The sequence below is a fragment of the Nannobrachium achirus genome (genome assembly GCF_963921795.1).
Source record: "Nannobrachium achirus genome assembly, chromosome: 22".
NCBI lineage: Eukaryota > Metazoa > Chordata > Actinopteri > Myctophiformes > Myctophidae > Nannobrachium > Nannobrachium achirus.
The window spans coordinates 42328032-42341675 of record NC_137829.1 but is presented as its reverse complement, the minus strand read 5'-3'; the positions used below and the strand labels follow the sequence as shown (position 1 = coordinate 42341675).

The 13644-nt window shown below is 43.8% G+C and overlaps 1 protein-coding gene across 1 annotated transcript in view; it reads right to left on the bottom strand.

Moving 5' to 3' along the window:
• stxbp5l (syntaxin binding protein 5L) overlaps window positions 1–13644 on the bottom strand; it is a gene marked incomplete at its 5' end in the record, with an annotated part of 431930 nt that overhangs the window by 100748 nt on the left and 317538 nt on the right. The window contains 3 exons of the mRNA XM_080753048.1: window positions 2975–3129; window positions 5359–5434; window positions 6660–6783. Coding sequence (XP_080609174.1) covers window positions 2975–3129; window positions 5359–5434; window positions 6660–6783 — 355 coding nt within the window. The remainder of the gene's footprint in view (window positions 1–2974; window positions 3130–5358; window positions 5435–6659; window positions 6784–13644) is intronic.

Below are 13644 nucleotides of genomic sequence, written 5' to 3'. Positions count from 1 at the left end.
TCTCCGCCACCGTTGCCCCGATCCATGCCAAAATGTGCACACACACACACTCCTTGCCTGCCAAACCACTACCTCCACCCCTCAATTCTCACATGGCCCTCTGCTAGCGCCACCATGAGGCCGATTCTTGTAAAAAACATTTTTGGACATTTCCTACAAATTCTGCCCTAAAATCACGCAAATCGGTACACACTTGGTCTACACTCATGTCTTCAACATGGATCTGTCCCATATAGCGCCACCATCAGGCCGATTTTTTCAAACACATTTTTGGGCACTGCTCCTACACATTTTGCCCTAAAATCCCGCTGCGACCTGATGGTCGCTTATCTCCCGATTAGGGAGTCTTACTGGTATAGCATTCTTGTGTAGACTCCATCCAGGGCCCTTTCCTGTGCTGTGCTGTCAGGGGCGTCACACGGGGGGCAGAGTGGGACTGAGTTACTAGGGCCCAAGGTGGAGGGGCCTTAATTACTTTAGCTGTTGAAAAATAGCAGATATACAAGCTTACAGCGTGGCACCGAGTGCCGCGCTGCGAGCTTGTAGATCTGCGGGGGGCACTCCTTAAAGTTGAAACAAAATAAGTTAAGCCAATTAACCAGTCTACTTGAAAAGTATGCATCTGTATAACAGCAGCCAGTTGACAGTGCAGAGAGATAATTGCCTTCCTTTGATCCATTAACGAGGGGCTGTCAAGTTGTGTCAACTACTTACTGGCATCAGCTGAACACAGACACACACACCTTCCCTCTGCAGTGCTCTGTGTCCTTCTCATTTCTCTCCAAAAGTCCTTGAATATGATTGAAAATGATTAAGGATTACTGTGATTAAGGTAAGCTTACGTTTCATAAATTTGAAAAAAATAAATATATATGAAACGCAAATGGCCAGCGGGGCCGCCTATTGGGGAACCCTGGCGTAGTCGCTAATAATAAACAGACACGGCAAAGCTGTCCTTGTGTAGTAACCGTAGCAACAGAATAATGCCAGCGCTGAATGTCCTTCAGATAGCTCTTATTTTGAAATGTCAGGCAGCAACAACAACAACAAAAATGCACTCCTCAGTGCAATCTGACCACGCTGAGGAATGCATTTTGTTGTTGTTGCTCATAGTGATAAAACACAAAGGACCTTAACAATTTTGCTGCCATTTTAAACATAGCTATACAAAGCAGCTGCCAAATTGTCCTTACCTTTTAACGTGGGCACGTGCACGCAGAGTGCATGATCTGTGCGCGACTCATGTAGTAGACCGGTAGACAAGATGACAGCTTTCGAATAAAAGAAAATCCATTGAAATAGACAAATCCGTTGCCAGGCAGTATCCTGCTGAATCCTACAGTATTTACATAAGAAAACATTGGATACAGCCAGCTGTGCGCTATGGTAACACGTGGGCACGTTCGCGCACATAGCAGACGATATGTGCGTGGATCATATGCCAGGCGGGCACAAGAATCAAACAGCTATCAAATAAAATAAAAACGTGTTGATATGACGATGATATGGCCGTGCAGCTCCTTCCTCTGTTTACAACGCAAACCTATGGGACGGCAGCTGCGATTGGCTCTCAGACCGGATATGGAAACCTAGATCCGGTCTAAACAGGAAATACGACCGGATACAGTTAGGGGGCGGGCCTAAAGTCTCCGAAGCAGCTATATACAGCGACCATACTTTGAATCGTTTCATAATGATTAAAGCTAATTAAATCTTCGGGCTCCTCGGGCATCGCAGAGAGGTACAGCGGGAAATCTCCGGTTTCGACGGGGATCGCGGGAAATTAGTTAAGGACATTCCATTAGTGCTAGGCCTGTGACAATGGCCCCAAAAATTGGAGATACCCCTACCGGAGGTAGAACCAAACACAACATAGTTTTTTGCTCCCATACATGAAATGGATTCTTGTATAAAAATATTTTACTGCAAAAGTGGTGAAATTGATATATAAAGTTATACTCCCCAAACTAAAAATTAAACCTGTCCGTCTGGGGGTTGGCATATAAACTCATGTAGATTTACAATGGAAGCTCTGAGAGGTTTAAAACATACCATACTTGAAGCCAGTACATCCCTCTACATTCTAGAAGAGACCAAATGTCAATATCTGAATTGTAATGGGAGCTGTATTCATTTGAACACATACCTACAATAGGCGGAAATGTAAATCTATGTAGAAAGCTCTCTTTACTTTGTAGTGACTCTGACATGGATAGCCATATGAACACATATGAGGGCTTGTTGGAAAGGTGGTTCTACTGAAATCAGCAATACCAATTGTGTAAAGGTAGCTTGAATACTCATGGAGTTATATAACTAAACGTATATGGGGTACCAAATGGGGGGTAAATGAAACTGCCCTAATACAATCCAATACCACACTGGTTACCTTTATTTCCAATTCACTTATCAAGGGTGGAAAATGTTTACAAATTCACTTCAGTAGAACGCAAATACTAAATATATGAATTGTCCCCAAGTTGAGAAAATCTGACATTTCATGCAACCTCAACAATATTGCGGAGAGAAATGCAGGGCTACAGTAGAACTCAAATTATTTAATAAATCTGGCTGAGGGAGAGAAGCCAAGCTCCACCCTTTTGATTCTCAAGATTATCCTTGTTAAAGCAAGTCATTAAATTCTGAGGAGTTTATATAATTTAACATATTTGGTTACAGTCGAGTTATACTACAGTATTTGGCTCCACCTGTTCCATCTTTATTGTATTATTGTATTGGGCTTCTTCATAAACTGACAAGTAGGCCCAAATCAGGGGTCTTCAACGTTTTCAGGCCAAGGACCCCTTAGTTGAGAGAGAGATGAAGCAGCCTTTTCATATATTCCATATAGTTTCATTGTTTGACAGCACAATCATCAGTGTATTTTAGATTCAATTTGTGTTTTCAGATATTTAACCATTTGAACCGTCAATACTTAATAAACTTGACCGCGGAGGGGGGGGGGGGTACTCACCATTGCAGTAGGGGGTCTCACAGAGGACCATGAACTCCACTATGGGGTGGTCCATCTCCAGCACGGTGATGGCCTTGCCGTGCATGATGGTCAGGGTGGGTCGCCGCCCCGCCTTGTCGTACGACAGACCCCCGGAGAAGATGATGAACGGCTCGCTGCTGCGGAGGCACAACCACCACACACAACAACCACACACCACCACACACACAACAACACAACACTGTCAATTAGCTATAATCCCCCCAGGAATCCGCGGAGAAAAAGTCTTGATTCCACGGAGAACAATCCTGATTCTGTGGACACCTAAAATGACCAGTTATCCAGCTAAAAAATATATAGTGTAGTTCTAATAATCAAGTAAAACCCTTCATGAAATAGCTACAATTAGTGGTTAGAATAATCAAATATTCGAATAATCATTTTTGATAATAAAAATCTAATATTAAATATATACTTTAAAAAAAATATTTTTTATTGTTTGTAATAATTACTTTCTGTTGCAAAGACTATATTGTCATCCAAACCATGTCCATAGTAACCACATTTTAGAGGATAGCCTACCTACTACCTAGTATGGGTGTAATATTTATTTAATCTCTTCTGCATTAGCATTGTTATTGCCAGGACCATAGAGGCATAGAGAGGAACTATAGTTCAGGGGACAGTTTCTGTCAGGAATGTGGGAACATCCAGTGTCAGTGCAGCCTGATTATGGATCCCACTGGAGAAGATGGATGGAAACGGTATATAGCGCTCGTTTTCAACAGCGTCGGCAGGTTAGCTACTCACCAGGTTAGCATTCACAAGCGTTAGTTTTACTGAGGTTAAGGTTGGGGTTAGGGTTAGAGTTAGGGTTAGGTTTAAGGTTAAGGTTAAGGTTAAGGTTAGGGTTAGAGTTAGGGTTAGGGTTAAGGATAGGTATAGGTTTTGGTGCACCTCTGCCGCGATCCAAGTGACTACAACGGAGCGCTCCCTACATCCGGTTCAGCCAATCACAAGCTTCAAAAATGAGTCCGGGGCGTGGTTATCCATCTTTCCCAGTGGGATCCATAATCACGCGTCAGTGCAAGTAGCAGGAGGGAAGCTAAGCTATTCCCCCAGGCCCTGTATGAGGTGGCCACTGGCCAGACCATGTACACATCATTTTATAATAGTAGTAATAACTACTCCTGCCGCTCTGCCGCCACTCGCGACTGTTATTCCGCGGACGTCAGAAAAGTCTGCGAATGGCCGAGAAATCAGCGGGTGGTCGCGAATTCCGCGATAAATTCCGTGATCGCGGAATCGCGGATTCCTGGGGGGACTAACTAACCTTGCGTTGCGAGTGTTTTTTTTTATTTTATTTGACTATTTTTTTGCACCAGAGGTTTCGTCTGGTCTGGTGATCAAAATCTCCCCCGGCCAAGGGGGAATTCCCCCTTTAGACTAGTGGATAAGATGTTGGCTGGGAGACCCAGGTTCGAATCCCGGGAGTTACATGTGCGTGCGTGCGTGCGTGCGTGCGTGCGTGCGTGCGTGTGCTTTTATTCAACTACATGTACTGTACACTACAGTATGTCATTCAACCTACAGGACAGTCTCTGCTGCCTTGCCCAGGGGAAATCAAATACATGTAGGCTTGGGCAGGGAATCGATCGCCTTTTAAATAAATGTGTTTTCTAGTACTACTACAACAACAACAAAACGATAAAGAAGTACATAAAACTAAGTGCTATCGCTGACTAGGGCGGCACCTGGCGCCACTGCCGGAGAAAAGTAGTGAGCCTTACAAGTAAATATAAATAACCTTAAAAGTATTTTTTAATTTAAAGTGAAAGTGGTTAAAGGACAACTTTAGTTTTTAGGGTTCATATTTTAGATTGTAATTAAAGAATATAAAAGATGAGTGTTAAAATGATTTAATTTACCTCTTTCTATGGTTTTAGAGATTCTTATTTCAGTGGTTGGGGGCATGCGTACAAGTGGCTAAATATGTAAACCACTCCCAAGATACAACGCAACCTTTCATGGTTGGATGGGGCTAGAAGTGTTACTTTAAATAGCAATAAAGAAACTGCTGGCTTATTGTGTCTAAAAAGACATATTTAGCCACCTGTACGCATGCCCCATGCGTACGCATGCCCCACATTTTAGCACGGTAAACACGATAAAACAATAGAACGCAAAGGAAAACATTTTAACACTCACTTTTTCTTTTCTCTAATTACAATCTAAAATATGAACCCTTGTTGTAAAAAAACAAAGTTGTCCTTTAAGTGTGTTGTGTGGGATTTCATGAATATTGAATCAATGAAAAGAATGAACAAGAGCGTGTGAATGAATAATGACCGAACGCAGGTTATTTTCTCCAATTCTAGAAAATGGTTTGAGTGGAAACATCTTACCTGTTTCTGGAGGTCTTGTACTCCACTTTGAGGATGGGTTTACAAGACTCCTTCCTTGCATCCTTCTGGATCTTGCCTGAGTTACAAGGGAGGACATGGACGGCAATGGGTATTAAATAAATAAAACTGTCTTCTATGTGTGTCCAATAAGTAGAGAAAATCTGGAAAATGCAATCGAAAATCGTAGAATTTTGGGGGTAAAATGTCCAAATTTAAAATCTTGTATGGGGTCCCTGTTACAAAATATTTTGAGATGGGGGTATAGGGGCATATATCATTGCATATTTCCAACCATCTGGCTGACGGTTTCTGTTTCAGCACCATCATCAGTGGACAGCTCCGGTGAATACAAAGCAAGGTTGTATTTCAGCACCATCATCAGTGGACAGCTCCAGTGAATGCAAAGCACGGTTGTATTTCAGCACCATGATCAGTGGACAGCTCCAGTGAATACAAATCAAGGTTATGTATTTCAGAAACGTCAGCAGTCCGCAGGACTTTTTTAGTTTTATCCTTTTATCTTTTAGTTTTAGTACTTAGTGTACCACGTGCTGTTTACATTTCTGACTAATAAAGCGTTCAATCAATCAATAAAAAATAGCGGAGAGCTGAGCCCCACTAATACCTCACCACGTTGAATTGGTTTACAGTAGTTTGTCTACGCGGGGACATGAAATGTAATATTTTAACCCATTTTAATCCCAAGTGGTATGGCCCCCACCTATTTACAGTACATGTTTTACTATTTTTCAATATTACTTCCATTCCAGATAGGAGTGTAACATATATAGGAGGTTGTTGCACAATGTTATCACACTATGTTGTATTTTGATCTCTCTCTCTCTCTCTCTCTCTCTCTCTCTCTCTCTCTCTCTCTCTCTCTCTCTCTCTCACCCTTAAGCCCGATTTACACTTTGTGATACGACAGAGTGGTGCGCCGAGAAGAGTAGACTTACAAGCTCACAACGCAGTGCATCCGTGCCTCATTGTGAGTGTGTAGGTTGGCTATTTTCAGCACACCATATGATGGAGCATACATTAGGCATTGCCCTTTCTTTCTCCCTCCCACTGTGACTGAAATTGCAAATAATGTTACACCACCCACAGACCCACTCTCCCACCCAACCGCACACCCACCCAACCACACACACCTACGCAAGCACAATACGTTTTACAGGGGTGCCCTGAGTCAAAAAAGTGTGACAACCCCTGGGTTATGGACGGTGTCTCTTGCAGCTACATGTCAATTCTCTCCAGTCTGAATGGGTGTGTGAGTGTGTGTGTGTGTGAGCGTGTCTAACCGTGAGGGAATGTGATCTGGAAGGGCTTGGCCGTGTTCCTCAGATTCCACATGGTCAGACTGCCGTCTGAGTGGCTGCACATGAACTGCTTCCCCTCGTGATGCCAACTCACCGAATGGATGGCCTGCAGGGAGAGAGAGACATAGAGACAGAGAGAGAGAGAGAGAGAGAGAGAGAGAGAAAGAAAGCGAGAGAGAGAGAGAGAGAGGTGCAAACAGACAGGGAATGAAAAAGAGAGAGAGATGTTGAACGGACTACATGGACCCCCCCCCCCCCCCCCCCCCCACACACACACACACTGTACACACAATGGTGTAAAAATCCACCGCTGAGAGCAGCAGTCTTTGTATTTTCTGGTTTTCATGCCTTTATTTTGTATTAACAAGTGTAGGGTAGTGCGTTGGTCCCTCGCCAACGAGCTCAGCTCTATGGCTTACTGGTTAACGTACGCGCCCTGTTAAGTAGCAGCCCGGGCGCTACCCCGGTTGTTGCCTCGCGGTCACGCTATATTAGTGGCAGCGGTCCCTACGGTCGCCGGGCAGTGCCATGAAAGACTGGACGGAGTCGTGGTAGGAGGAGGTGTCGATCCTCCATGGTTGCGTTTGAACCCCCCGGTATCAAAGTCGATCTTAGATCGTGGCCGGCGCGCGTGGTCGCGCTTCTAGGTAGAGGGGACGACTGTTGGCTCCGGGGTAGCGCGTTGGCAGCTCTTTGGCTGACTGGTTAACATATGCGCCCTGTTAAGTAGCGGCCCGGGTTGCGTGTGTCCATTTATGCCCATATATGGAGATATCTGTCTAAGTTCATTTTATGCCCATATATGGAGATCTCTGTAGGACCCGTTTTGACCATCTGTTTGCCTGTGTCCATTTATGCCCATATATGGAGTTATCTGTCTCTAAGTGTCCATTGTATGCCCATATATGGAGATCTCTGTAGGACCCGTATTGACCATCTGTTTGCCAGTGTCCATTTATGCTCATATATGGAGATATCTGTATCTGTCTGTCTGCATCTATTTTATGCCCATATATGGAGATCTCTGTATCTGTCTGTGCCTCCGACTGTGTTGCAGACACAGTGCCGGTTCCCCCTTTAATGCAAACCCCATTATACTTGTTGTCATATATGGACACAGGCCATATGTTTGCCTGTGTCCATTTAAGCCCATATATGAACATCGGAACGATGTAAATAGGAATGAATGCCCCGCTCTTTAACGCAAACCCCATTTATATTTTTGCCTGTGTCCATTTATGCCCATATATGGAGATATATTTCTGTCTGCGTCCATTTTATGCCTATATATGGATATCTCTGAATCCGTCTGTCTAAGGACCCTGCTTGCTTTGCCACCCGTGGGGAATGATGCCCCTCCGGTTGTCAGGCAATACCCATCATACCCGTTGTTCGGTTATTGCCTAGCAGACATCAGCCCTTAAGGAGAATCCAAACCTTTCGCGCCGGTTCCGGAAAATCGCGAATTGGGTGGGGTCGAGGCCGGGCACTGCACTCCCTGCTGCGGTGGGGAACGGCATGCCGAATTTGAAACCGGTGGGAAGAACGGTACGTGATGTCAGAGCCTTTTATGAAGTGATGTCACAATGAGTCAGTGCTTACGCCGATTTCCTCCGGAACAGCCTAATGTCAACAATCAGCTCCGCATAAGGAGATTCCGAACGTTTTGCGCCGGTTCGGGAAAACCGCACATCGGGTCGGGCCGAGGCCCGGCACTGCACTCCGCGCCGCGGCGTGGAACGCGCGTGCCGAATCTGAAGCCGGTGGGACGAACGGTTCTCGAGATACTCGAATGACATACAGACAGACACAAACGCATAGATTTCTCGCATTTATTGCGACCGTAAGGTCGCAGTTTAGTATGAAAACCTCCACCGGCCGTCCGTCGGTCACACGTGCGGTCGACCGCACGTCACACGTGCGGTCGACGTGTGATGAGGTCACGATGAGTCATCTATGCCCAAATATAGATTTCTAGGTCAGATGGCCCATAGAGTTTGTGATGTCAAACCTAGCAACCCAATATAAACAAACCTGATGTCAGACCTGAAGTATCCTTTTATACCCATATATGGAGATACAGAGATCTCCATATATGGGCATATTAGAAAGCCCATATATGGGCATATACGGATGACATCAGGGATATCCATATATGGGCATAAAAGGGACAAGGGCTTACAGTTAAGAGATCTCCATATATGGGCATATCAGAAAGCCCATATATGTTCATATACTGATGACATCAGGAATATCCATATATGGGCATAAAAGGGACAAGGACTTACAGTTAAGAGATCTCCATATATGGGCATAAAGGGACAAGGACTGTTACAGTAGATATAGAGATGTCCATATATGGGCATACATGAACAAGGACTGACAAACACTGAGATCTCCATATAACCTATGGGAATATAAGGGACGAGGACTGTCAGCTTGTAGACCTATTTTCTAAATATTGTTGTACATTAACACATTGACCGCCATTTTAACATACCTCCGTACTCCCACCTGCCATTCGTCTCCATAGACTTCCATGTAATTGGGTGTGCACGGATCATGCACACCCAAGCCTAGATAATGCACCACGTGTGTCCACATTGCTCACAGCTTTCAAACAAAAAAATCCGAATGGAAATCCGTTCAGGCATTCATGAGATAACAGCCACTATGTTTAACAAAGATGGCTGCCAAAATGGCTGCCATGCTTGAAAGATGGGGTTGCTATGGGGGTTAAACATGCAATTTCGCGATTGCTATCATGCCTACTCCATTTTTTGGGGTCCAAAACATTTTTTGAAAAAAAAATGTTTTTGAATTTTTTTTTTTTTTTTTTTTTTTAATTCTCGGGACTATCGGGCCTGGCGGGGAAAGACATTGGAATAATCTCGGGACTATCGGGCCTGGCAGGGAATGAGTTAAAAACTTGAAATGGGTCGTTCTGCATAGTACTTGGGATTTGTTGATGTAAATGTTCACATAGAGTGTAATAATTGGTAAAACACACTTTTGGCCTATTTGTGGAGATAAGCGACCAACGGTCGCTTATCTCCCGATTAGGGAGTCTTACTGGTAGTAAGAGTATTATTATTATTATCATTATAATTATTATAATATTGCACATCAATCAACATTTCAGGTTCCACATGTGCCAGAGTTGGCTAATGAGCAAATTTTCATCTGTAATCCCCTGGAAATCTGTGGCCTACAATAAATGTCAAGACAATGCAATACATCAAAACAAGAATACAAACCTGTATACTTGCATGGACCATGTTTCAGACCTGTTCACCTGTCTAGATCACCCAAAATTAGCTACCCTTGAATTCGAGAGCCTGACTCAGTTCTGCATCGTGTCTCGCAACAAAAACAGCCGATCTAGAGGCTCACAGCGCGTTGCAACGCTGACGTTAACTAAGTATGAATCAGGCATATCGCAGGCCCTTTCACAATTTTCCGTAAAGAAAGAAGACGAATAAAGAAGCAGGATTTGTTCTCTTTGAGCTAATACATTTTTCCCCCCAGACACAGTTGTCTTATATTCATTATTTTGAATTAAACAAACAGTACTGATATATTGGTAGCAAAACACAAGGATTGATATTAATAGTTACATCGACAGTCATTGTGTATTTAAATTCAGCATGAAAATGCTCTGCCTCACAACTCACAACTGAAAATAAATAAAGCCGGCAAATAAGTAAATGAATGCTATTAGGCTCGTCTACTGCTTTGTTTGCTTCCATAAAATGTTCCAGTTTGAATCAAAACCCCTTTCTCTATCAATACACACAGCAAACAGCATCCTTTATTAATACCACACTGCAACACACATGCTCACACAAGCACTCGAGCAAACACTCACAAGCACTGATTTAATCTCTGTTTGATTGTTCGCTCCTCTTTATTTTGCTTTTGTGTGCCGTCTGCGTCAACACTGTCGGTGGGGGAATGTCATCCATGAAACATTCATGGCAAGGAAGCATTCCGTTGCTGTCAGCGCAGAAACCTTGTATCTCCATATCGTCGTTGTCGGGCGGAAACCTTGTATCTCCAAGTTTCAAATGTGTACGTTCTTTCGCAAAGTAAAGCCCTGCTTCATCATACAAGGCGGTCACACAAAAGTAGCGAAAACAGCAGTTTTCACTATTTTCAAAATGATAAATGCAAAAGGAACGGTTTTGGACATACAGGGTTTTCACCCGACAACAATCTTTTCTTTTTTTTTTGTAACGTGATGCCCTACTTCATCATACAAGAAGAATGTCACACAAAAGTAGTGAAAATAGCCGATCTGCACAGCTCACAATGCATCGGGATGCGATGCATAATTTGTGAGCTTGTAGATCGACTATTTTCACAATTTTACAACAACATATACAGTACACATACTAACAAACATAAGAACAATTTTCAAAAAAGGAACCGTTTTGGACATGCAAGGATTCCACCCGACAGCGAAGACGTGTGAATTGTTTTCATTTGACAGACAGAGGAGAAGACGGAGATAAAGTGAGAGAAGGAGACGGAGTTGACACATAATCAACCTGATTTTGAGAGAGAGACGGATCTTTTATCTATTCCCACCGATTTGAGCGAATGGTTGTTTGATCTTTGTTAGCACTGTTGACAGGCATGCACCCGCGCAATCCACAGAGAAAGAAACATGCACACCCTGACGCACACAGGCACGCACGCATGCACACACACGCACGCACGCACGCACGCACGCAGGCACCCAGATTTAGATCAACCCGGGAAGTGAATCATGTGAGTCAATCAGCCAGCCGAATGATGAATGAGTATGTATGGATTTAGAGCTGTGGGGAAGCCTCCAGATCAATAACCTAACGCAGCCAGTGATCAATAGATCGCTAGCCTAACGCAGCCTGTGAAGAGAACGCGGGATAGCAGACAGGCAGGTGTGGAGAGATCAGACACACAAACAAACACCCAATGGTGTCCATATATACAGCAGGAAGACAAGCCCTCTTCCTCTATATCAGGGGTGGGCAACTTTGATGATGGCGAGGGCCACTATTATTTCCACCTTCACTCCAGAGGGCCACAATGTAATATTGCTACGTCCTACTTTGCCATTCTAGTATCTTATACAAAAGAAGCAAAAATAGCAGATCTACAAGCTCAAAGATTTTGAGCTTGAAGATTCGGTGAACAACGTCGAATAGTGACTTTGATATTCGATAATTATAATCATTATAAAAACATAACGTGGTTAATACTTGTTTGTTTGGAACATACGTGGCACTGAAATGAACGGAATAAATACTGTGATTTGCATCGCTAAGTAATGGAGCCCCGATATTTCCGTATTTTGACAACAAAGAGTGGGTAAGTTACACAGTGGCTAACCATTAGGTAGCATTCTAGGCTAATTCGGGAGGACCAACACAAAATGTTCGGTTTCTCTTCACATTAATTAAAAAAAGTCTTATTTACATGCAGAGTTAAGCTCTGGCGTTTAAGTGAAATGTAGCCTAGATATTATGAGATGCTATTGTGGCTTATTTACATTTTAGAGAAAAAAAGAAAACCGTCATATTAGCAGTAGTGAAAAACCCTTCCTTGCGAGATGACTGCCCCTGAGCCACGCTGAGTCACATTTGGTGAATGCCCTACTATGTGTGCACGTGCCTGCCCAGAATAGCTGGTGGCTGCTGGGGTCCAAGTGGTTATTTAATCCCCGGGAATAAATAACACATGGTTCCATATGGTGTTTCATTTATACTGAGTCCAGGTGAGGCGGGAAGAAGGCGCCTGATGTCGGCGTGTGCAAATGAAGTGAGTCAGAGAACTCCCAGGGAGGCTCTTCCTCTACGCAGCCTTAATCAATGTCTCGCGCTAATTAAAAAAAAACATGGGTGTCTCGTCGCCCCGTGGCTCTGGCTGTCACACTTGAAAATGATTAGCTCTCCTTCCCAGGGGTGCAGCCAGATCTCCTCAGCCTCCGCCTGAGACACCTGGGCTCTCCGGGGCCACCTAATATTATTACTTAAACTGACACGTGAAAAAATGAGGGCTGCTGCACCGATACCACTTTTTTTTTGGTTAATGAGACAGTGTACGAGTGCTCTGTTCTCCTCGCCAATGCAGAGTGTAAGTGCTTTATATTGCCAATGTACACGCTCAGCATCCATTGTTGTCGGCGTGCAGATTGTTTATTTTCGAAATAATCGAGTGAAAGCGGTTTTGCAGACTTGTGAATGGGGTAGAGCCAACCTGATGGAGCGGTGCTGACCACTCCTACGTATGGCTTTGTGTGTAGGTCCCTATGTCTGTATGAGTGTCCGTATGAGCACGAGACTAACGTCATAGAAAGTATGCAGAGATCGACATCACCACATAGAAAGCCCATTCATTCAGCCCATAGAGATTTCCGAAAATATAAATATTCATTATTTTAAGCCTGGAACCAAGCCATCCTGGTGAATCCTGACCGTAAAACCTTTGATTCTGTGGCAAAACATGAAATCTACAACAACAAAAACAAGAGTCTGGCGGTTGAGCTAACCAGGTGAGCTAACCTTGTCACACTGTTTACAATGCAAAGGTTATTCTCCTGTGTGGAGACAACGCCAGTGTGCCTTAAAGCTACCCAACTGACTGAAACTTTTGCCACACATTTTACAATGGTAAGGTTTCTCTCCAGTGTGGACACGCAGGTGTATTCTTAGATCGGTTATCTGATTGAAACCCTTGTCGCATTCCTTACAGCGAAAAGGCTTTAACCCGGTGCGGTGGTGGATACGCTGGTGTGTCTTCAAGCTACTTGACGAACTGAAACTCTGGTCACACTGTGTACAATAGAAAGGTTTCTCTCCTGTGTGGATCCGCTGGTGTGTCTTTAGATTACTTATCTGATGGAAACTCTTTCCACACTGTTTACAGAGGTAAGGTTTCTCTCCAGTGTGGAGACGCTGGTGTCTTTTTAGATCACCTAGCT